The following is a 24,146-nucleotide window of genomic DNA, read 5'->3' as shown; positions in this document are numbered from 1 at the left end:
CACAACCAGAATTAATCCATATATATATAAGGCCCACTGGATTATAAAGCGCACTGTCTTTTTTTGAGAAAATTAAAGGCTTCTAAGTGCGCCTTATAGTTCGGAAAATACGGTAGCAATAAAAAGCGGCTATCATTTAATAACCACACCTTTGGCAAACATAAGTGACATCTCATGTACTTTGAGCGTTTGATTTCAAGAAGTTATTTGCCCCTCTGCAGCGTAAACCCCCTGCATAAACACACTGAAGCTCTAGTAGTTTTTACTTTACTTTTTTACTTAACAAAGTGGACCTAAACAAAACCACACAAGCTCGTCCGCGGCGAGGGGGTTGTACTTTGTCAGTGCTGCTAATCTCAGTCCAAAAACACACGCCTAACACTTCCCTGGCTGTTTCTAACCCGGTGTCTTCCCAAATCCGCTCCCAGTGTGATCGGACTGCACGCGCATTTTTGAAAATCCGGTTAGAATTGGAGTAGGCCTGTTATCCGGGTTTCCTGGCGTTGCAATGTAAGTGCCGTGACCGCCGCACGCTCCACAGAGGGAGGGAACGCTCTAGACTACCCAAGAGTTATTCAAGAAAAGGATGCGACAGGCGACAATACAAAGACTTAACGCTGTAATATAGAGTAATACAGCAAATAATACTGACTGAATTGCTCCCCTCAACGCTGCTTTGTCTGTATTCTTTTGGTTAAGGCAGCTCACAAAAACAGGTGTAAGCAAAAACTGTATGAAAACATAAAGAGAAGAATACTGCTCAGAGGCACAGCAGAAGTATGCAATGAATATTTAACCTACAATTTAAGAGAAAGCTCAATGTACAGCCACAGCATCAGAAGTAAAAAAAAACTGTGCTAAACTGACACTTGAGACTAAATACAGTGATGAAGGACGCAATTAATATAAATCATAAGCTCCGATGTCGACCTGGTTTGTTCTGCTCGACCAAGCGCAGCAGTGCGAGTCCATCAGTGGCTGTTTACATTCATAACTTTCTTTAATAAGAGCATTCACTGAATAAAACATGATGCGTCGCACGGGGGTTTATTGACCTGCACTCACATTAGGTCATAAGGAAGTTTATAACACGCTACGTACAGTATTTAAGCTGCTGCATTAGCATTCAAATCGCTGCGGCGTATTGGATTTTACTGCAACTGCTGACACTTCAAAGAATTCATTAACATGTAATCACAAACAATATATTTATTTGTAATTTGCACCACTTGTTGTTGTGTTTGAAGGTGCTCGGAGCACCGGCAAAAAGCAGCAGATGGTGATTTTCTGCTTTTCAGACAAATTAATCCGCACCTGTCCAAATGCACTGTGGGAAAACGGAAGCATTCAGCACTGAAACTGCTGATTTTTAATTTCTCAATCATATCATAGCGTTGTAGCAATTTTTCTTATTTTCCTATGTATTATTTTTAAAACACAGCAACAAAACTTACATAACACAAAACTAACCTATATTAAGAAATAGAGAAAACATATATTTACTGTATATTCTCGTATAAATAAACACACACTCATTCTCTCTTATGCTTATAATAATGATAATAATAATGATAATAATAATAATAATAATAAAAAGAAGATAAAAATAAAAAAATAGTGATAATTAAAAATAATAATAATAATTTAAAAAAAAGAAATGTTCAAGTCTTTCTATTGTGCTGTATGTTAGTCAATTAAAAAAATAAAATAATGGTGTGGTCCTCTGACCGTCTTTTATTATTAGGCCCGAGCGCCACAAGCTGGCGAGAGGCCTATTAATCTCGAAAGGCTGCGAAAGTGCGCACGTAGTGCGCACGAAATCGAGCGCGAAGCGCTTGCCCACTTCCAAACACTCACTAACGCACTACTCCACTCATGCTCGCCCCGTGCAGACTAATATTAGAAAAATGGAACATTACCGTTGTAAACAGGCGAAGCCCGTGCAAAAGTGTGCACTAAACGAGCACTTTATATGGGGATAAAGCACTCATTTGCGCTAAGTAGCTCACGAATACGTTCCCCATATCTTGCATGTTCCGTGCATATAAGCATGTAATGCAAAAATTGAACATTATTACTGTATAGAGGGCCAAAAACACAAAGTTGGCGGAGCCCACTCAAAATTAACAAAAGTGCCCGTCAGTGACCAGGGACTCACACCATGAGGTAGAAAATGTATAGTTTATGATATTTGAAAAATGGGAAACATTGTTTTCGCATCGGAATATTATTCTTTCTTCTTTCTTTCTTCTCGGGACCAACCCCCCTATTTTTCACCCAGTGAACATTGACGAAAAGTCACAAAAATTTACACACCTCTAAAAATCGTGCCTCTCTACATTCTGGCTATTTCCCTTTTCTAAAATAAAAAAAAAATTGGCGCGTCAGCGCCCCCAAATGTACCAAAAATGCATTGAGAGATGGGAAATGACCCAAAAAAAATCTGATCGTAGAATCATGAAATTTGGCGCAGAGGTAGATGGTGACAAGAGAAGTAAAAAATATTATTACGGCAACGCCGTTCGCCCAACCAAATGTCGGCCATATTGCTTCAAAAATGGCTAAGCATGACTCGGGAGTTTTTCCAAACGTTGTACTTTTACGAACTCCTCCCAGGGCGTTGGCTCTAAAAAGCTGACATTTGGTGAAAATGCTACTGAGGAGTGGGACATCAAAAGTTGTTCAAATTACATTGATACCTTTCCGCGAGCTAATCTGAATTCTAGCACTTTCAACCTTTAAAAAGAGTATTTTCTTTAAAGTTTTCAGCTGAATTTGTTGTTTTACTTTTGTATTTTGATCCTGTAAATGTTGGTGCCATTAGTGTGACGTGTAGACTTATGACTTATGACTTATGACTTTATCGATCCTTTGTGTATTTGCTTCATTGGAATAACAGTATTTTTGATAAACTTTTCACTAATATTCTTCTTTTAAAAACTGTCCCCCGTTTTTCCTGAAGGAGGCGCTGTTTCTCCTCTGTTTATATCTTCTTCTCTTTTTCATTTATTTATCATTTATCACGGTCTCTGAGCAGCGAAGCCGCAGACTTTAGCTAGAATTTCAGAAATCTCCCAAATTTAACATTTCTGCCGTTTGCGCAGATAAAGTCCGAATTGCGTCAAATTAGAATCAGTTGTTAAACTCTTTGCCCTAAACCTACTTGAGGTAAAATAAATAAATTTGGAGCCACAGCGCCCCCTACAGATTTTATATGGAGGTTAAATGTTTAGTTTTGCGAAATTATATGAAATTTGACACACAACTCAATTTTGGCATCCCCATCAAAAAAGTCAATGAGACCCATGTCATAATTGTTATGGCGTTGCCGTAGCGATGACCAAAACCTCCCATGTTATTCCAATGGGGAAATCGCCAGAACATGTTTACACTTTAGACTCTCACCAACTCTTCCCAGGGCATTAGCCCTATTAACCTGAAATTTGGTGAGACTCATCTTCAGGTGTGGACCATCAAAAGTTATCCACATTTTTATTCAAAGAGTCACGGTGTCTGTGCGGCAAAGCCGCACATTTTGCCAAGAATTCAAAATAAAATTGCTTTTTGATGGTAAAACAAAGGGGAGAAGATGTGACAGCGTCACAGATTCAGCAGTAGATGTAATAAAAGGACAATTGGGGCGCGTTAGCGCCCCCTCCTCTTGCTGCGTGGCGGCGGTGTGGCGAGGGCCGATCATTGCCGCTTGCGGCTATATTTTTATATTGTTTTTATCTGGTTTGTACGTATTTATTAATTATATATATTTTTTAATTATTTATTTTGCCTGTGATTGTGTTGTACTCTGCGCAGACTTTGTGTTGGTAAAATGTGCCGTACAAATAAAGTTGGATTGGATTATTTTCAATATGTTTTAGATATTTCCTGCAAAATAGTGTCTCTTTTGCATCTGATTTGCTCAAAAATGGCAATATTGTTACACTTCACCTGTATTTTCAGTCTATTTCTGACCACCAGAATACCCTTATCAATCCGTTTATGGTTTACATGTCATTTTTGCAGGATCTACGAGCGAGTGGTGGAAGCTCCTTATATGGACATACCTGAGGACGCCGCATTGTGGGTCGGCCAAAGAAACTCGGCTCATGGCTTCTTCAAGGTAAAAAAAAAACCTCTCTGAGCTTTTTTAATCCGTCCGGTGCCTTTTCTCATTTGTAAACTCATACGTCAACTCTCTTTGTGTTTCTGCCCCGTGTTTATCTGGCTCCTCGCTCCCGCTTTCATTCTTTATTTATTTCCTCTGCTTGATTTAATTGTGTGTGAGTCATAGTGATAAATAGATAGTTTTCTTTTTGGTACTGGGTTGTCAAACGTGCAAAACTAGATAGACATAGATTTTGTGTTTTAAAATGATCTTGAGCTTGTTTCATAAAGAACGCAATATTGTTTTGTGTTGAAAATGTCCGTCTTTTGTCTAAAAATCTTGAATTAAATAGAGCATTTTAGTTATAATTGTGGTATTGAAAGTGGTGTCGAGAATCAAGTTTATTACTTCTTAATCAATACTAAAAATAGTCCCAAAACTAGACGCATTTAAACAAATATCGTATTTTCCAAACTATAAGTCGCACCAGCCAAAAAATGCATAATAAAGAAGAAAAAACATATATAAGTCGCATCTTTTGGGGAAAATTATCACAAAATCCATTGAATTCTTCTTCCTCTGTGTCACTTCTAAACAACTCCTCAAACTCCAGAGGTAGAGGAAGTGCAGGTTCTTCTTCTGCGTCGCTTAGAGCCTAGAGCGCCCTCTTGTGGTTGTCATGTGAAAATAACGAATAATATCACATATAAGCCTGGCCAAACTATGAAAAAAAGTGCAACCTATAGTCCGGAAAATACGGTATTCATAGGGATAAAATTATCTAAATATGACAAAATTGAACCTTTCCTGAATCATTTATTCCCCATTAATGCAGACGAGCTGTCCAATAAAGATTCATTCATATCCAAAAGATAATAATCACATATATAAGTTTATACATAGATACATACTGTACATACATTTCATGTTCATGATTGCATCCGTTAGAAGAACATTTCTGAGATCAAACTGTACAAATAATCCAAGTTTGTTGCCGTGATGTCTTCCAACTTTTGTCATTCAGACGGTCCAAAATACTATTGATACAGTCGATATCCCGCTGTGGATTCCTTTGTTTCACGTCTGGCTATAGGCGGCTGTTGTTTGTTGCTCTTACAGTCTGCAGCTTAGCCCCGTGCAATTATGTCTGGAAAACCCCACAAGGCTGATTGGGGAGAAATCACTGAATGGCCTCTAGACTGTGCTCATTAAGCGTGAGTCCATGGCGTTGTCACGGAGACGTATGTCCTGGACGGGAATGTGGCCCTAAATGTCCCACCTGGGGCCAGACATTGTGGTGTCAGTATCACCGGCGACTGTAAACCACACGGATCAATGAGTGCAGTGTGTGTGTGTGTGTCTGTGTGTGCGTGTCTCTGTGTGTGTGTGTGTATGTCTGTGTGTGTGTGTGTGTGTGTCTGTCTGTCTGTCTGTCTGTCTGTCTGTCTGTCTGTCTGTCTGTCTGTCTGTGTCTGTCTGTGTGGGTGTGTGTGTCTGTGTGTGTGTGTGTGTGTATGTATGTCTCTGTGTGTGTGTATATCTCTGTGTGTGTGCTGCAAGATTAATCACAATGGAAATGACAATGGAAACGCTTGCAATTGTTCTGCAGAGATAATGTACGCTGGGCCTGTCACAGCAAATACTGTATCGACTTCAAAAACGGACGGATTGAATACTTTTTTGGGGGGTTCAATTAGAGCGAACTGAACAGCCCCGAGCAGTGCCAGGTGTCAAACGTCTGCGTGTTGCGCTTCATGATAAATCCACGTTCCGTCACCGCCTGCAGCGTTGAAGACAGAATCATAATCATACACGGCTAAGATGCAAACTATATCCCAACTGGGCCTAGTCCTCGTGCTTGGTCCAGGTAAGAGTGTGATCCCACGAAAACACGATCCCATCTTCGCCACCGTCGTTCTCCACCGTCAGATAAATGGGCCTTTGCTACACGCGCCGTATGTGTAGAAAACGTGATTTGAAAAACAAACGTAATCGCACGGTTTTTACACGTGAGCTGCATAAAATCAGCTGTGTGGCTCTTTGTTTTGTTTGCACAGTGGTTTTGAGTCGTAGTATCACAAATATGTTTTAAAATACAATTTAATACAGTTCCAGGGCGAGGAAATCCTGGGAAATCTTACTTACTTACTTACTTTATTATTTCGTGTGCAGCTTATTTCGTGTGTTTGGTGGTCGCCAGTGCTTGTTATTGTGGGGGGCCGCGACTGAAAAAGGCTAAGAACCACTGACTGCTTTATGTAGTTCCACTTGTTTTTTAAGCTGCTGCTACAACAAGCATTTAAACAAAGAAGTTCATCATTAAATATATTGTGGCGATATTATTGTGACACCTTTGACGATGCGCTATCGCTGTATTTCAGTTATTGCTACATCCCTGCTCGTCTCAATGGAGTTTATTTACCTATTTTTCGGACTATAAGTCGCACCAGCCAAAAAATTGCATAATAGAGAAGAAAAAAAAACATACATAAGTCGCACTGGAGTATAAGTTGCATTTTTGGGGGAAATGTATTTGCTAAAATCCAAGAACAGACATTTTATCTTGAAATGCAGTTTAAAATAATAACAGATTAGAGAACATGGTGAATAGGTGTACGTACGCTAACGCTAACACCTTCAGCTACATGACGCACAGACAGAACTGTGGTAAGTGTCTGGTATGTTAACGTAACATATTAACAGTTATTCAGATAACTATAGCATAAAGAACATGCTAACAAGTTTACCAAAGCATCAGTATTACCCCAAATCACTAAATCCATTGAATTCTTCTTCCTCTGTGTCACTTCTAAACAACTCCACAAACTCCAGAGGAAGAGGAAGTGCAGATTCTTCTTCTGTGTCGCTTAGAGCCTAGAGCGCCCTCTTGTGGTTGTCAGTGTCAAAATAATTAATAATATCACATAAGTTGCTCTGGAGTATATTTCAAAACTATGAAAAAAGGTGCAACTTATAATGCGGAAAATACGGTATTTATTTATTTAAAACTGAGAAGAGGGAATACGTGGGGGGAAAAAGACAGAAGATGCCGTTATTTGAGGGTGAATATTCAGGGCTTTTATTTTGAATCAAATATTGCTTTTCTTTTCTCTTCTCTCCTTTTTCTTTTTTCTGCCTCTCTTTCTCTCCGTTCCTCTCCCTTCTGCTCTTTCTCTTCTCTTTGTCCATCTCGCTCTCGTTCCCTCTCGAGCCTGTATTGCTCTCTGAAAGGCCCTGCACTTAAAAACCCACCGTTTCATTAGCACACACGCGCTCTACCTCTGGCTGTATTTACGAGCCTGTCACTTGACGAGAAAATTACCAGTGCTGATAGTAGGACTTCGGCTGTTACAACAACGTGCTTCAACATTCAATTAATTCAGCCGTGTTCATCGGGGGGGGGGGGGGGGGGAGTAAATACCAAGGCGTTTATGTGCACAAAATAATACATAATAATATACAACAAAACTACAATAATACAGCAATATTTCCATAATGAAGAACAGACTATTAAAGACTTTGGACTTCATAGGGGGAATCAAGAATACCGTATTTTCCAGAGTATAAAATGCATAATAGAGAAGAAAATGAAATGCGGTTGCAAGTGTGAAAATAACGAATAATATCACATATAAGTTGCTCCAGAGTATAAGTATATATGTATAAATATAGTATAAGTCGCACCCCGGCCAAAACTGAGAACAAAATGTGCGACTTATTGTCCGGAAAATACGGTATGTTGATTTGAAATAATAAGTTTTTCCTCTTGAATTGTCATAATTAGTTTTCTTTTTTCTTAATATTCCAACTATATTGTGACCTGAATAAACATGATACATATATTTGTGTAATTTATTTGATTTTTTTTTTGACTTATCATATGTAAAAATATGAATCTATTTAAAGAAGAGCTGCTTTACACAGGTTTAGCTGAAGCTAGTTTACGTGCGCAGTCCTCTGGCAGGATAACGAACACAATTAAAACATCCAGATGTCACAGTCATACCTCCCCTCGACCATTTGCCTATTGTCTATGCCCCCTCTCTCCCCATTACATTTCACACTACAGCTGTCCTGTCTCATCTTGTAGACCACATTCAAAATGACTGAGAAACACTTTATTTTGAGATATTTGTTTGTTTACTTGCCTTGACAGTGCTTGTTCTTTCTGAGGTAAAAATATATGTTTTTCCAAATTGTTTTAATTAACTTCACTCGAAAACGCATATTCATATTACACAGAAAACCCTTCTCAGTGGAGTTTGCGTGACAAAAGTTACTAAATACAAAGTGTCTTTACTGAATCTGTTTGCGCCTTGTAATTTAAATATTTAAAACACAATACATTTCATAACATCCATTTATCAAATCTATATCCGTGAAACAATCGAGTCGTTCCTTTTATTCCAATGTACGTTTTCCTTGTACATTCATTCTAAAGTTGTGTTCAAGCCCAGTGCTGCCCAGAGCAGTAAATAGAGCACAAGAGGCATTGCATTTTATGAGTGCAAACAGCCGATATTACCAAGTTTGATCGACGCCTCTGCTTTCTGCTTCAATTTGGGTGCAGCGCCAGGAAAAATCAGCACATAATTTCCGCCGCATTTTAAAATCTATGGTCGGTAAATTGAAGTGGCAAGACAATTTAAAAACAACTTACCCTCCGCCGCTCCGCTGCACCGCTGCACCGCTACGCTGCTGCACAGGGACGAAAATGCACTGAAAAATGCCCCGTTAACAACAGAAGTATCTAAGAACCAGGTCTGAACCAGGACCAAACCAAAAGCTAAACAAGGGCTAAACTGGACTAAACCGCTCACAATTAATAGCTGTAAGACTTACAAAGTGAAGATGTGTCTTTGTTTAGTTGGTTTCTTCTTTTGCACCTTCGTTTTGTCTCACAGTTTACATTCACCTTCCATCATCTATGTCAGTTTGTGAAATCAGGATTTAAAGTGCCCCCTACAGTTCGGACCACTCATAGAACTAAAACGCAGTTAAGATAAATATATTACGAATTTTGCTGAAAATTATAAAACAAACCAGGTCGACATCGGAGCTTATGATTTATAATTTCACTTCCTGTTTGTAATTGATGACATCACACTAGGAAAAAAATAAATAAATCAAAAACATTATCATCTAATCATCATCACAAGTTTTTTTAATTTGACAAATAAGAATAAATGAGATGCGACTTTATTGTGTTGTATTGTGTTGTGTTGCAAATTATGCATAAACTTTGACTGGAATTAGTATGCCTAGTGTTATGTCACTTCCTGTCATTTTCTACAGATTTCTCAATGTTTTCTCCTCAAATACCCACTCAATTGTTTTAAAACTATTATTAATGTGTACAACAGGTATAAATACTGTCATACGCCCTTGAATTAAGTTTAAACCAGGAGAGCATTCAAACCACGTTTATATCAACTAAAATTCTGGCTCAATCTATGACTAAATCTCCACAAACGCGAGACAAAAGCTTTAATTTGAGACTTTCTGAGGTAAATTGAATCTTATCTCTCGTTTATGTCTATTAGGAGGAAAATGCAGGTGAGGAATCCAGTTCAAGGCAAAACTCCCACTGAATCGTACTGTTTACTGTTCACTGTACATCTTTTGCCACGTGCCATGTTTGCTCCGTTATTGGTCAATAGTGCATCTGGAAATGCAGCTGTAAATACATGTTTGTTTGTTTGTGTGCTACAGGGAGTGATGCAGGACGTGGAGGTCTTGGTGATGCCACAGGGGTACATCTCACAGTGTCCCGACCTCAACAGAAGTAAGTGCATAAGTCCAGGGCTAAAACCGGTCTACAGTCGGACAGAGTAAAGGTTGGACCGCACCGCACTATAAAGCGTGTGCAAGAGAGGCTATATAAGACTGATGTGTTATTATAAGTCTAAACCACATAAACCATATAGAATTCATGACATGTTTAAAATATACCGTATTTTCCGGACTATAAGTCGCGCAGGCCAAAAAGTACATAATAGAGAAGAAAAAAACATCTATAAGTTGCACTGGAGTATGAGATGCGGTTGCAAGTGTGAAAATATCAAATACTATCACATATAAGTCGCTCTGGAGTATATAAGTATAAATATAAGTATAAGTCGCACCCCGGCCAAAACTATGACAAAAGATGCGACTCTTAGTCCGGAAAATACGGTAATAAGTTTTGTATTGTCACTTGCTATGGAAACTGTGCTGTATTTTAATCTTCTCTGAAACCCATGGATTAATTTACTATCCATGGTCTGCAGAATGAGCTCCGTTGTCATAGCAATTACTGTAAAAAATTAAACTAAAATATCTGATGGTTTTTAATGGTCAAAAGTCCCCAAGATTTTGCTTATAAAGAGAACCCGACACCCATGAATATGTACACATTAAAACTATATTCTACAGTTAAGTATTTAAAAAAGAAATACATTTTGGACCAGTATTTTACATACATATAACTGCTGTAAATAAGAGTGTTATTTTTATTAAGAGTATAAGAGTAAGAGTTTTTTTCTTAGTCATCTGTTTTATTTATACATATTTATTATACTTCTGTGCCTAATCTGTTTCTGTGTCTAATCTGTGTTGCAACATTGGCATTTCTCCATTGTGGTACAAATAAAGGTCATCTTATCTTAATCTTATCCTTATCTTATTTCTTTGTTAAAGCAGTAGTTGTCAGCCCGGGGGTCGGGACTGGGTAATCTAGAAAATGTATGTAACAGTCTTAGATAAGGCTCCACACCTTTTCAAATGCAGTGATAAATGTAGACTCCTGTGTACCGAGCTCATTTATCTGGAAATAAAATCAATGCATGGAAATAAGGCGACTTCATCACTTTGCTGGGGGTCTATTTTCTGCGTTTGGGGATCGCAATCGCCACCCTCGCCGTTACTATGGGCGCCGCGACTGAGAAATGTCCAAAAATCACTGCGTATAAGCCCCGCCCGAGCTGTTTACGAGATACACTGGATAAATATGTCCAAACAACGAGACAGTTGTGGTTCTGTAACAACCTGGTGTCGTGACATACAGCATGCCTACAATACTCTAGTTAGGGTGACATAAGATATTCCTTTATTGTCCCACATGGGGAAATTTCATAAATTAATAAATAAATAAAATACGACATACTTATACAGAGAGATCGCTATATATACAGTACCGTATTTTCCGGACTATAAGTCGCACCAGCCAAAAAAATGCATAATAGAGAAGAAAAAACATATATAAGTCGCACTAGAGTATAAGTCGCATTTTTTGGGAAATGTATCACAAAATCACTAAATCCATTGAATTCTTCTTCCTGTGTCACTTCTAAACAACTCCACAAACTCCGGAGGCAGAGGAAGTGCAGATTCTTCCTCTGCTTCACTTAGAGCCTAGAGCGCCCTCTTGAGGTTGTCAGTGGGACAATAACGAATAATATCACATATAAGTCACTCAGTATAAGTCGCACCCCGGCCAAAACTATAAAAAAAACAAGGTGCTACTTGCAATCCGGGAAATACGGTATTTCCAAATAACGTATCACAAGTTTTTTTCACACCCTTAAATCGCTGTATTTACTTCAACAGAAATGCCTCAAGCAAAGTATGGCTATAGCAGATGTTAACGTTAAATCTACTCATATCAGCGTTCCAAAAGTCAGGACCAGGCTGTATATCACCAAAAGAATCCCGCGTATCTCTCGTTTACACGCTTCTCCTCAGAACACTTCCAGCCTTATCATCTCCACATTATTGTTTCCGCTGATTGGATTCTGTATTGGACCTGGCGGTTTTACGCACGTGATTTAAATCCCTTTTTACGTTCGGGTCGCGTCTTATCTGTCGCGTGATGTTTGCTTTTGTCAGGACATTAAATTAAGCCCCGCCTTCTCCCGTTTCAGCCTGTCCCACCTGCAATGACTTCCACGGGCTGGTGCAGAAGATCATGGAGCTGCAGGACATTCTGGCTAAAACGTCCAGCAAGGTAACGCAACGCAGCATAAAAGAGTATTTGACTGTGTTTTCATTTATTGTTTCAACACTCAGACAATTGTTTTAGTAGTTTAAGTTCATTTTAAACCAAATAAAGGTTGACCTGTCCACAAAAACGAGAAAAAAAAAAAACCTGGATTCAACTAAGCAAATCCAGTAGGTACGAGCCTCCTGCTGAATAACTGCTGCATGTGATGATGTTTCAGCTGCAACACAGTGTTCAAACCCAACAAATCACTGAAACAGCAATGTGGAAAGACGAATCCCGTGGTCATGGATTCACAACAGATGTTCGAGAAGGGTCAAATCATTGGCGAAGGCAAAGGAGAAGCAGGAACTAATGTACTATAGATCTGAACCTCAGTGAGTATGTTTGGAGCTGGAGAAGGCTTTGTGCAGTGGTCACTTTCTCCATCATCAACACAAGATCTGTGTGAGGAATAACGACACGCTGAAGATCTGTGTGAGGAATAACGACACACTGAAGATCTGTGTGAGGAATAACGACACACTGAAGATCTGTGTGAGGAATAACGACACACTGAAGATCTGTGTGAGGAATAACGACACACTGAAGATCTGTGTGAGGAATAACGACACACTGGATAGAAATACATCTTTTAATATTGCAGAAGCTTATTGAAACAACGCTACAGTAAAGATGTGCTGTAATCAAAGCTAAATGCTAAAGGTCCTACCAAACATTAGAGCGTGAGCAGTGTATGATTTAAGTTATTGATGAATTATTGATGAAAATCCAAAATTGTTTGTTCTTTTTTTTTTTTTTATATATATATTGATCTAATAATGCCACTGTCTTTCCCAAAGAGGCGATTAGTTTTACAGAAAAGAAAGAAAGACAGAAAGATGACAGTACACAACAACATTTCCAAAGACCTAAAATACAATATGTATTGATGTCAGCTTACGATTATCATATTGCGACTACAGTTATTTTTTATTGTCAACTATTTTAAAGCAAAATGTATTTACCAATGGGAAAAGAAAATAGCACTTGCTAACGGGACTGGGCGACATGTAAAAGGGCTTTCGATTTATGCCATTTAAAAACACAAAAGAGTCACATTGATTCTTCCAGAGTCTGAACTCTGCTCCAGGTCACATGCTGTAAATGAGGTTTGTCTGTAAAGTCAAAAGCCCCGAGCTGATCATTGACAATTATAATCACTCAATTTAATTCATTTCATTCCAGAGCTGTACTTAACACTGAGCTTTAGTTGCATAACAAAAACACTTTAATGTCATGAAGTGAGTTACAATAACACAAGTTACAGTGATATTTTTGTGCTGCTCGACAATGAAAAAAATATTATTATTATTATTATTTTCAAACGGGTCACAATTGAAAGAATTGTCAAAAATGAACCTGCAGGAAATAATAGACTTGTGGTAATTTATTAGTAATGCGATTCATGTTTTAAATTCAGTATAAATCAGACAATAGAAGTGGCTTTAGTGGCAACAGAAGTGGCTTTAGTGGCAATAGAAGTGACTTTAGTGGCAACAGAAGTTGCTTTAGTGGCAACAGATGTGGCTTTTGTGGCAAAAGAAGTGGCTTTAGTGGCAACAGATTTGGCTTTAGTGGTAAAAGAAGTGGCTTTAGTGGAAACAGAGGTGGCTTTAGTGGCAATAGAAGTGGCTTTATTGGCTTTAGTGGCAATAGAAGTGGCTTTAATTGCGATAGAAGTGGCATTAGTGGCAACAGAAGTGGATTTAGTGGCTACAGAAGTGGCATTAGTGGCAACAGAAGTGGCTTTAGTGACAATAAAAGTGGCATTCGTGGCAAGTGGCATTTGCTTCAGGTTTTAAGGTTTTAATCTCATTAATTGTCCATTTTTAATTTATTTCATTATCACACCATTTCTGTGATACACTGCAATAACCGTGATTGAAATCTGATTAATTGCGCCGACCTTATTCACGCCACAGAAACAATTAATCCCAGTCAAACGATGGTTCCGTTCTTAATTCGAGTCATGTTAACGTGTCGGATCGTGGCGCGTGTTTTGCCGTGTAGATGCTTCTATCTGGATTGGGATCAGTAATTACCGGCGTGTGGATGGCTCACACCGGCAGATCGCTCCTAAACGCTTGTTAACATTCACGGCACGAGCGTGGATCTCGTGGCGTTGTTATTGTTGAAGTCTTTTGCCCGCTCCGCTGCACGTGTAATGTCAGTGAGGTAATGTCTCGTTGTGTCACCGGGTTAATAGTGATTGGCCATTGACGCATGTGGACGATTTTAGTGTTAAAATAATCAATGATACTCGAGGAGGAGGGCTGTGTTGTGCTGCCTTTCTTTATCATAGATGAGAAGATACTTTGTTCAATGTGTTTTTTATGTGTTTATATTTATTTTATTAAGAGGTTTTTATTATAATGTATTGATATGTTTTTATATTTATTTACTGATCTATTTATTCTTTTTATAATGTGTATTTATTATGGATGAGAAGATACTTTGTTTTATGTATTTTTATGTATTTATATTTATTTACTGATCTATTTATTCTTTTTATATTGTGTATTTATAATGGATGAGAAGATACTTTGTTTTATGTATTTTTATGTATTTATATTTATTTACGGATCTATTTATTCTTTTTATATTGTGTGTATTTATTATGGATGAGAAGATACTATGTTTTATGTATTTTTTAGTATGAGGTTTTTATTATAATTTATTTATATGTATTTATATTTATTTATCTTTTAGTTTTATAATGTGCATGATTTCATATTGATTCTATGACTAATCAAGACAATAAAACACATTTCAGAAGACGTTTTATTACAAAGACGGCTGCATTTCTAAATCAAAGTAGAAAAAATATGGAACTATTTTGCATTTTTTACCCAATAATACACTTATTTGTCAATATTCTCTGTTCAGACAACATATTTTTAGCTTTATCTGGTTTAAATATATCTTAAATATCTTAATATACAAACAAAATAATAATTGTCTCGACAACTAAAATAATTGTTAGTTGCAGGCCTAATTCATTCATTATTAAACAGATCGTGTAATTAATAAGACGCACTGTTTCATTTAGAGCTTAACTTAAACTATAGACTGCATTATGGCAGAGTGGTTAGCTCTTTGACATATTGGGTTAAGCCACTTTTGAATGTACAGGCTAATTTAAATGTTAGAAACATGAATTAAATTTGTTTATTCCTGCATTTATTTCATTTATGTTATTTCATAGCTTCTGAACCACAACAGATTTTTCCTTTTTTCGTTTAATTTTTAATGTTTTATTTTTTTTATTATTGTTTCTCTAATCTATTTATGCATTTTGTTGTGTGCGCAGTTGTCCCGGGCCGAGGAGAAGATGAACGGTCTGGACGGCTGTTACTGCGAGCGCACCTGCAGCGTGAAGGGCGTGGTCTACAGGGAGGACGAGAGCTGGACCGACGGCTGTAGGAACTGCACGTGCTCCGTACGTCTTTGATATTTACACTAATATCGACAATATCGGCGCTTGAGTCGATATTGCCGGCGTTTTTTTTGGTCTTGTATCGATATCGGACTGAGCGCGGAGGCAAAGACGTGGCTTACTTCAGTTCGAGGGCCCGTTCTGAATGTTGAATATCAGACTAGCTGATATTACGACTGCTGCTGCGACTGCGACTAAGATAAGATATAAGATAAGATATTCCTTTATTGTCCTACATGGGGAAATTTCATTGGTGCAACGCAGGTAGATACAGAGGTAGATACAGAAGAACAGATCACTTATAGGAAGTCAGAAAAACACTTTCAGTAGAAGATCTCCTACAAATAAAAACTCCCATAGACACATAAATAAATACATAAATACATAAATACCATTGCATGTGATCACGACAGTAATTGCACATGAATATGTGTCACGACAGCACATAGATTGCACATGAATTTCACAGTAATTGCACAGTAATTGCACATATGACAGAATTGCACATCAGTATTAGGTTAGGTCAGTATTGCGAGTGTTCAGTACTAACAGTTTTTGTTATAAAGTCTGACAGCAGCAGGAAGGAAAGACCTACGGAACCTTTCCTTCACACATCGAGGGTGGATCAGTCTCTCACTGAAGCTGCTCTCCAGAGCGGAGAGAGTGTCCTGCAGGGGGTGACACTCATGGTCCAGCATAGATGTGAATCTAGCCAGGACCCTCCTGTCCCCCACCTCCTGCACCGAGTCCAGAGCACAGCCCAGGACGGAGCTGGACTTCTTGATGACTCTGTCCAGCCTCTTCCTCTCCCTCTCTGTGATGCTGCTGCTCCAGCAGGCCACACCGTACAGGAGGGCTGATGCCACCACAGAGTCGTAGAAGGTCTTCAGGAGTGGCCCTGTCACTCCAAAAGACCTGAGTCTCCTCAGGAGGTAGAGCCGACTCTGGCTCTTCCTGTACAGTGCGTCCGTGTTATGAGTCCAGTCCAGTTTGTGGTTCAGATGAACACCCAAAGTACTTGTATGAGTCCACTCTCTCAATGTCCCGTCCCTGGATGTTCACTGGTGAGGGGGCAGTGGGGTGGCGTCTGCGGAAATCCACCACCATCTCCTTGGTCTTCCCCACGTTGATGAGGAGGTGGTTCCGCTGACACCAGTCCACAAAGTCCTGCGCCAGTCCTCTGTACTCCGCATCATCGTCGTCCCTGATGAGTCCGATGATGGCAGAGTCGTCAGAGAACTTCTGCAGGACACAGCTGTCCGTGTCATGTCTGAAGTCTGCAGTGTAAAGGGTGAAGAGAAAGGGCGCGAGGACAGTGCCCTGGGGCGCCCCCACACTGCAGGTCCGAGTGTCAGACACACAGTCCCGTGCTCTGACAAACTGGGGTCGGTCTGTGAGGTAGTCCAGGATCCACTCTGCCAGGTCATACTCCACACCAGCCGTCTCCAGCTTGTCCCTCAGGAGCAGCGGCTGGATGGTGTTGAAGGCGCTGGAAAGATCGAAGAACAGAATCCTCACAGAGCTGCCAGGCTTTTCCAGGTGAGAGAGAGAGCGGTGCAGCAGGGAGATGACAGCGTCCTCCACTCCGATGCCAGACCGATATGCAAACTGCAGCGGGTCCATGGTTGAGCTCACGGTGGAGCGGAGGTGGTCCAGGACTAGCCGCTCCAGTGTCTTCATCAGGTGGGAAGTGAGAGCCACTGGCCTGAAGCTGTTGAGATCTTTGGCGCGCGGTGTCTTAGGCACAGGTACCAGACAGGAGGTCTTCCAGACCTGTGGTACCACCCTCAGCTTCAGGCTCATGTTGAAGACATGCTCCATAACTCCACACAGTTCATCTGCGCAGGACTTAAGGAGCCTGGGGCTGATGCCATCAGGTCCTGCTGCCTTCCTCACTTTAATCCTCTTCAGCTCACTCCTCACCTGTGCTGCTGTGACAGTCAGTGGTTGGCAGGGGGACCGTGTGCTGGGGGGATGGGTGAGTCCAGGCGAAGTGGGGAGCTGATGGTCCGGGGCAGATAAGCGAAGAGGAACAGATGCAGGACATTGTCCAGCTGTGGAAGAGGGACCATGCAGCTGTGCAGGGGGAGGGGCGGGTGACCGATCAAACCTCAAGAAGTGAGCATTTAAATCATTCACCCACTGTAGATCCCCCTCTGTCTGGGCAGGGGGGATTTTGAAGCCCGAGATGGTTTTCAGGCTCCTCCACACTCCCTGAATGTTCTTCTGCTGCAGCTGCTCCTCCATCCTCCTCCTGTAGCCGGCCTCAGCCTGCCTGATCTTCCTCCTCAGCTCCTTCTGCACAGTCCTCAGCTCCTCCTTGTTCCCTGACCTGAAGGCTCTCTTCTTCTCCTTCAGCAGAGCCTTCAGTTCACGGTTAATCCATGGCTTGTTGTTTGGAAAACACCGCACCGTCCGGGAGGGAACAATGTTCTCAAAACAGAAGTTGATGTAGTCCGTGATGCACTCTGTGATGGTGTTGATGTCCTCCCCATGTGGGTCATAAAGCTCAGTCCAGACAGTGGTGCTTAAGCAGTCCCTCAGAGCCTCCTCGCTCTCAGCAGACCACATCCTCACCTCACGGGACACCACAGGCTGCCTGCGCACGATGGGTTCATACACAGGCCTCAGATGTACAAGGTTGTGGTCCGAGCTGCCCAGGGGAGGGAGGGGGGAAGAGGAATAAGCCTCCTTGGTGTTGGCAAAAAACAAGTCCAATGTTCTATTCTCTCTGGTGGGGCAGGTAACATACTGGGTGTATGTTGGTAGAACAGAAGAGGGAGAAGCGTGGTTAAAGTCACCAGAGATGAGGAAGAGAGCCTGTGGATGCTGTGTTTGCAGCCTACAAGTGCAGGAGAGCAGTGCTTCACAAGCATCTTCAGCATTGGCAGACGGGGCCACATAGACTGCGATCAAAATCACATGTGAGAACTCCCGGGGCAGATAATATGGCCTCATGCCAATAGCCAATAGTTCAATATCCCCGTTACATAGCTGCTCCTTCACTGTGCAGTGTTCGGGTTTGGACCAGCTCGTGTTCACATACACCGCCAGACCGCCACCTCTTTTCTTCCCGGATTCTCTCGTTCTGTCCGCCCGCAGCAGATGAAAATTGTCCAAACCTACAATAGAGTCTGGCATTTCTGCTGTTAACCAGGTCTCTGTGAAAATCAAGACGCTGCTGTCCCTATAAATCCTCTGGGACCGCATGAGGCTCGCTATTTCCGTCATTTTATTTTGAAGGGACCTCACGTTACCCATGACTACGGCGGGAACCGACTTCCTGTTTGTCCCTCTCTTCTCTCGGAGTTTACGTCCAGCCCGTCTGCTTCGTTGCGTTTTCCTTAGGATGTCCGCCGGGATAACGTGACGATCTCCGGGTAAGACGACAGTTCTCCGCAGTTTCATGAGTTCCTCCTTTGTATAAACGCGGTACGGCGGGGGGGCGGGGCCGGAGCCGGGGGACTCAGAGCCAAAACACATCGCAACGACACGACGAAAACACTCAATCCAGCCGAATAAAGTCAAAACAAGTTAATTTAAAGCGATTCCAGTGCGTGTCCCGATCGTTCGTGAAGTTCCTCTTTCATATAAACGTGTACATAAACGTGTACCGACGACACGCCGTACTTTAGCGGCGGCCGGAGGGCGCGGGGGGGGGCTGGTGGGCTCGCTCGGAGCTAGCTCACGTCACAACAACACAACGAACGCAACGAAAAACGCTCAAATCCAGCCGAAAAAAGTCAAAAACAGTTGAATTAAAAAACTATTCCAGCGCGTGTCCCTATCGTACAGTAAAGTAGAAAAAATATACTAACTATATTTACAAAATATAGGAGATAAAGCACAATAAGTGTGAGAAAGAAGAGAGAGCGTTTACACCGGGCTGCCAGCTGTACCAGCGCCTTATGACGTATTTGACTGCTACTGCTACTGCGACTGCTACTGCTACTACGACTGCTACTGCGACTGCTACTATGACTGCTACTGCGACTGCTACTGCGACTGCTACTGCTACTACGACTGCTACTGCGACTGCTACTACGACTGCTACTGCTACTGCGACTGCTACTTCGACTGCTACTACGACTGCTACTGCGACTGCTACTGCGACTGCTACTATGACTGCTACTACGACTGCTACTGCGACTGCTACTACGACGGCTACTACGACTGCTACTGCGACTCCTACTGCTACTACGACTGCTGCTGCGACTGCTACTGCGACTGCTACTACGACTGCTACTACGACTGCTACTGCGACTGCTACTGCTACTGCGACTGCTACTGCGACTGCTACTACGACGGCTACTACGACTGCGACTGCTACTGCGACTGCTACTATGACTGCTACTACGACGGCTACTGCGACTGCTACTACGACGGCTACTACGACTGCTACTGCGACTGCTACTGCGACTGCTACTATGACTGCTACTACGACGGCTACTGCGACTGCTACTACGACGGCTACTACGACTGCTACTGCGACTGCTACTGCGACTGCTACTATGACTGCTACTACAACGGCTACTGCGACTGCTACTATGACTGCTACTACGACGGCTACTGCGACTGCTACTACGACTGCTTCTACGACTGCTACTGCGACTGCTACTACGACTGCTACAACGACGGCTTCTACGACTGCTACTGCGACTGCTACTGCGACTGCTACTACGACTGCTACTACGACGGCTACTACGACTGCTACTGCGACTGCTACTGCGACTGCTACTATGACTGCTACTATGACTGCTACTGCGACTGCTACTACGACTGCTACTACGACGGCTACTACGACTGCTACTGCGACTGCTACTGCGACTGCTACTACGACGGCTACTACGACTGCTTCTACGACTGCTTCTACGACTGCTACTGCGACTGCTACTACGACTGCTTCTACGACTGCTACTGCGACTGCTACTATGACGGCTACTGCGACTGCTACTACGACGGCTACTACGACTGCTACTACGACTGCGACTGCTGCTGCTACTGCGACTGCTACTCCGACTGCTACTACGACGGCTACTACGACTGCTTCTACGACTGCTACTGCGACTGCTACTACGACTGCTACTACGACTGCTACTTCGACTGCTACTACGACTGCTACTACGACTGCTACTACGACTCCTACTACGACTACTGCGACTGCTATTACGACTCCTACTACAACTGCTACTGCGACTGCTACTACGACTGCTACTACGACTGCTACTACGACTCCTACTACGACGCCTACTACAACTGCTACTACGACTGCTTCTACGACTCCTACTGCGACTGCTACTACAACTGCTACTACGACTGCTACTACGACTGCTACTACGACTGCTACTACGACTGCTACTGCCACTGCTACTGCGACTGCTACTACGACTGCTACTACGACGGCTACTGCGACGGCTACTACGACTGCTACTACGACTGCTACTACGACTGCGACTGCGACTGCTACTGCTACTGCGACTGCTACTCCGACTGCTACTACGACGGCTACTACGACTGCTTCTACGACTGCTACTGCGACTGCTACTACGACTCCTACTACGACTGCTACTGCGACTGCTACTACGACTGCTACTACGACGCCTACTACGACTGCTACTACGACTGCTTCTACAACTCCTACTGCGACTGCTACTGCGACTGCTACTACGACTGCTACTACGACTGCTACTACGACGGCTACTACGACTGCTACTACGACTGCTACTACGACTGCTACTGCCACTACTACTGCGACTGCTACTACGACTGCTACTACGACGGCTACTACGACTGCTTCTACGACTGCTACTGCGACTGCTACTACGACTGCTACTACGACGGCTACTGCGACTGCTACTACGACGGCTACTACGACTGCTTCTACGACTGCTACTGCGACTGCTACTACGACTGCTACTACGACGGCTACTGCGACTGCTACTACGACGGCTACTACGACTGCTACTACGACTGCGAATGCTGCTGCTACTGCGACTGCTACTCCGACTGCTACTACGACGGCTACTACGACTGCTTCTACGACTGCTACTGCGACTGCTACTACGACTCCTACTACGACTGCTACTTTGACTGCTACTACGACTGCTACTACGACTGCTACTACGACTCCTACTACGACTACTGCGACTGCTATTACGACTCCTACTACGACTGCTACTGCGACTGCTACTACGACTGCTACTACGACTGCTACTACGACTCCTACTACGACTGCTACTACGACTGCTACTACGACTGCTTCTACGACTCCTACTGCGACTGCTACTACGACTGCTACTACGACTGCTACTACGACTGCTACTGCCACTGCTACTGCGACTGCTACTGCTACTACGACGGCTACTGCGACGGCTACTACAACTGCTACTACGACTGCTACTGCGACTGCTACTGCGACTGCTACTACGACTCCTACTGTGACTGCTACTACGACTGCTACTACGACTGCTACTACGACTGCTACTAAGACTGCTTCTACGACTCCTACTACGACTGCTACTGCGACTGCTACTACGACTGCTACTACGACTGCTACTACGACTGCTACTACGACTGCTACTGCGACTGCTACTGCGACTGCTAGTACGACTGCTACTACGACTGCTACTACGACTGCTACTACGACGGCTACTACGACTGCTACTACGACTGCTACTACGACTGCTACTGCCACTGCTACTGCGACTGCTACTACGACTGCTACTACGATGGCTATTACGACTGCTAATGCCACTGCTACGACGACTGCTACTGCCACTGCTACTACGACTGCTAATGCCACTGCTACGACGACTGCTACTGCCACTGCTACTACGACTGCTACTGCCACTGCTACTGCCACCACCGCTGCGTTTGTACGTGGAGTAATGCAGTACAAGCGTTTGGAGTCTTGAGTAATGCAGTACAAGACAGGTATCCATCTTTAATACATGTGTGAAAAGGAAACGCATGTTTGCTTTACCTATTGCTGTGTAGATTTGTCTTGAATATTTCATAAACACTCTTAAATTAATGATATTGACGTACTACCGATTAAATTGTAGTGTATTAAAGTTTTCGCAATGACAAAAAAGACATTGTATATATTTGTTAAGCAGGATTGATACTTGTAAAGTTTCTAGACGCGACCCGAATGCGATGGGGGAAATGGCGAAGCGCTCGATGAACACTTGAAGCGTCACGCCGGCGGAACAAACAGAGAATTCACACTTCGGTTGAATCTGTTTGAAGGAAATCTTTCCCGTCCGCAAATGCACAAAGCGTTTCCTCTGAATATTTCTTCCAAAAACAAAATAGTCTTTCTCTGCTCAAACGCTCTGAGCTTTTGGCGACGGCCCAAACCACAATGCTGCTCTGTGATTGGTCCACGCTCTGTCCCGTCAGTGGGTTTGGGCTCGGTCACGACAGCAAGAGCCGGACTATTAATTCAAAGACAAATTAACTGAACTATGACCCTTATCCAAACCAATTCAATGGTTATATTCAGATTTTAGTTCACAAACTCAACTATTCTTATAAAATGATGTTACAGTTCAGAATCCTAGATGACATATTCAGAATCAAAAAAAGTTTATTACCGTTGCTAATGAACAGAATTCACAAACATAGGAACTCGCTTTGGTGATTCGGTGCATAACATAAACATAAAAGAATGAAAATGTATAATACAACCTATATAAAGTCAAAAAGAAAAACAATTTAATTCTGTTATAGGATAAAAATAATTAGGCTTACTACTGTATGTACACATAAAACACAGCTTTTTCATATACCGTATTTTCCAGACTATAAGTCGCCCCTTTTTTAATAGTTTGGCCGGGATGCAACTTATACTATGTGATATTATAAACACATTTGTCTACTTCTGGAGTTGGTGGAGTTGTTTAGACGTGACACAGAGGAAGAAGAATTCAATGGATTTAGTGATTTGGGGTAAAACTGATGCTTTGGTAAACTTGTTAGCATGTTCTTTATGATATAGTTATCTGAATAAATGTTAATATGTTACGTTAACATACCAGACACTTACCACAGTTCTGTCTGTGCCTCATGTAGCTGAAGGTGTTAGCGTTAGCATACGTACACCTATTCACCATGTTCTCTAATCTGTTATTATTTTAAACTGCATTTCAAGATTAAATGTCTGTTCTTGGTCTTGGATTTTATCAAATACATTTCCCCAAAAATGCGACTTATACTCCAGTGCGACTTATGTGTTCTTCTCTATTATGCATTTTTTGGCTGGTGCGACTTATGATCCGGAAAATATGGTAAATACATCTGCGAAGCATTTTTTTTATCATACCGTAATTAAATTATCTAATGTAAAATCTATTCTTTTGTTGAAAAAAATGTACTGCAGTTTTTCACAAATATACGGTATTAAATCCTCTTCCTCCTCACAACGCGGTGGATTTGACACCTCAACACTAGTGCTTAGCAACGGCTTGCGTCTCCCTCCACTTCAGCCGTGAATAATCGCCAAAAACGAAGAGTATTAACATCTGGACTTGTACTTTGTGCATTTCACAGTTGTCAGTCTGTCCGGATTTAAAACATATAAGATC

General features: G+C 42.0%; 1 protein-coding gene across 1 annotated transcript in view; it reads left to right on the top strand.

The window, feature by feature from the left end:
* Window positions 1–24,146, top strand: part of nell2a (neural EGFL like 2a) — a 211,982-nt gene that overhangs the window by 31,438 nt on the left and 156,398 nt on the right. Inside the window, exons 5-8 of the mRNA XM_072434961.1 lie at window positions 4,021–4,117; window positions 9,815–9,887; window positions 12,004–12,086; window positions 15,433–15,561. Of these exons, the coding sequence (XP_072291062.1) occupies window positions 4,021–4,117; window positions 9,815–9,887; window positions 12,004–12,086; window positions 15,433–15,561 (382 nt within the window). The remainder of the gene's footprint in view (window positions 1–4,020; window positions 4,118–9,814; window positions 9,888–12,003; window positions 12,087–15,432; window positions 15,562–24,146) is intronic.

The sequence above is a fragment of the Eucyclogobius newberryi genome, unplaced genomic scaffold (genome assembly GCF_026437365.1).
Source record: "Eucyclogobius newberryi isolate DKJ021-1_F unplaced genomic scaffold, fEucNew1.0.hap1 SCAF_7, whole genome shotgun sequence".
NCBI classification, from domain to species: Eukaryota; Metazoa; Chordata; class Actinopteri; order Gobiiformes; family Gobiidae; genus Eucyclogobius; species Eucyclogobius newberryi.
This window is presented reverse-complemented; position numbering and strand designations above follow the sequence as displayed.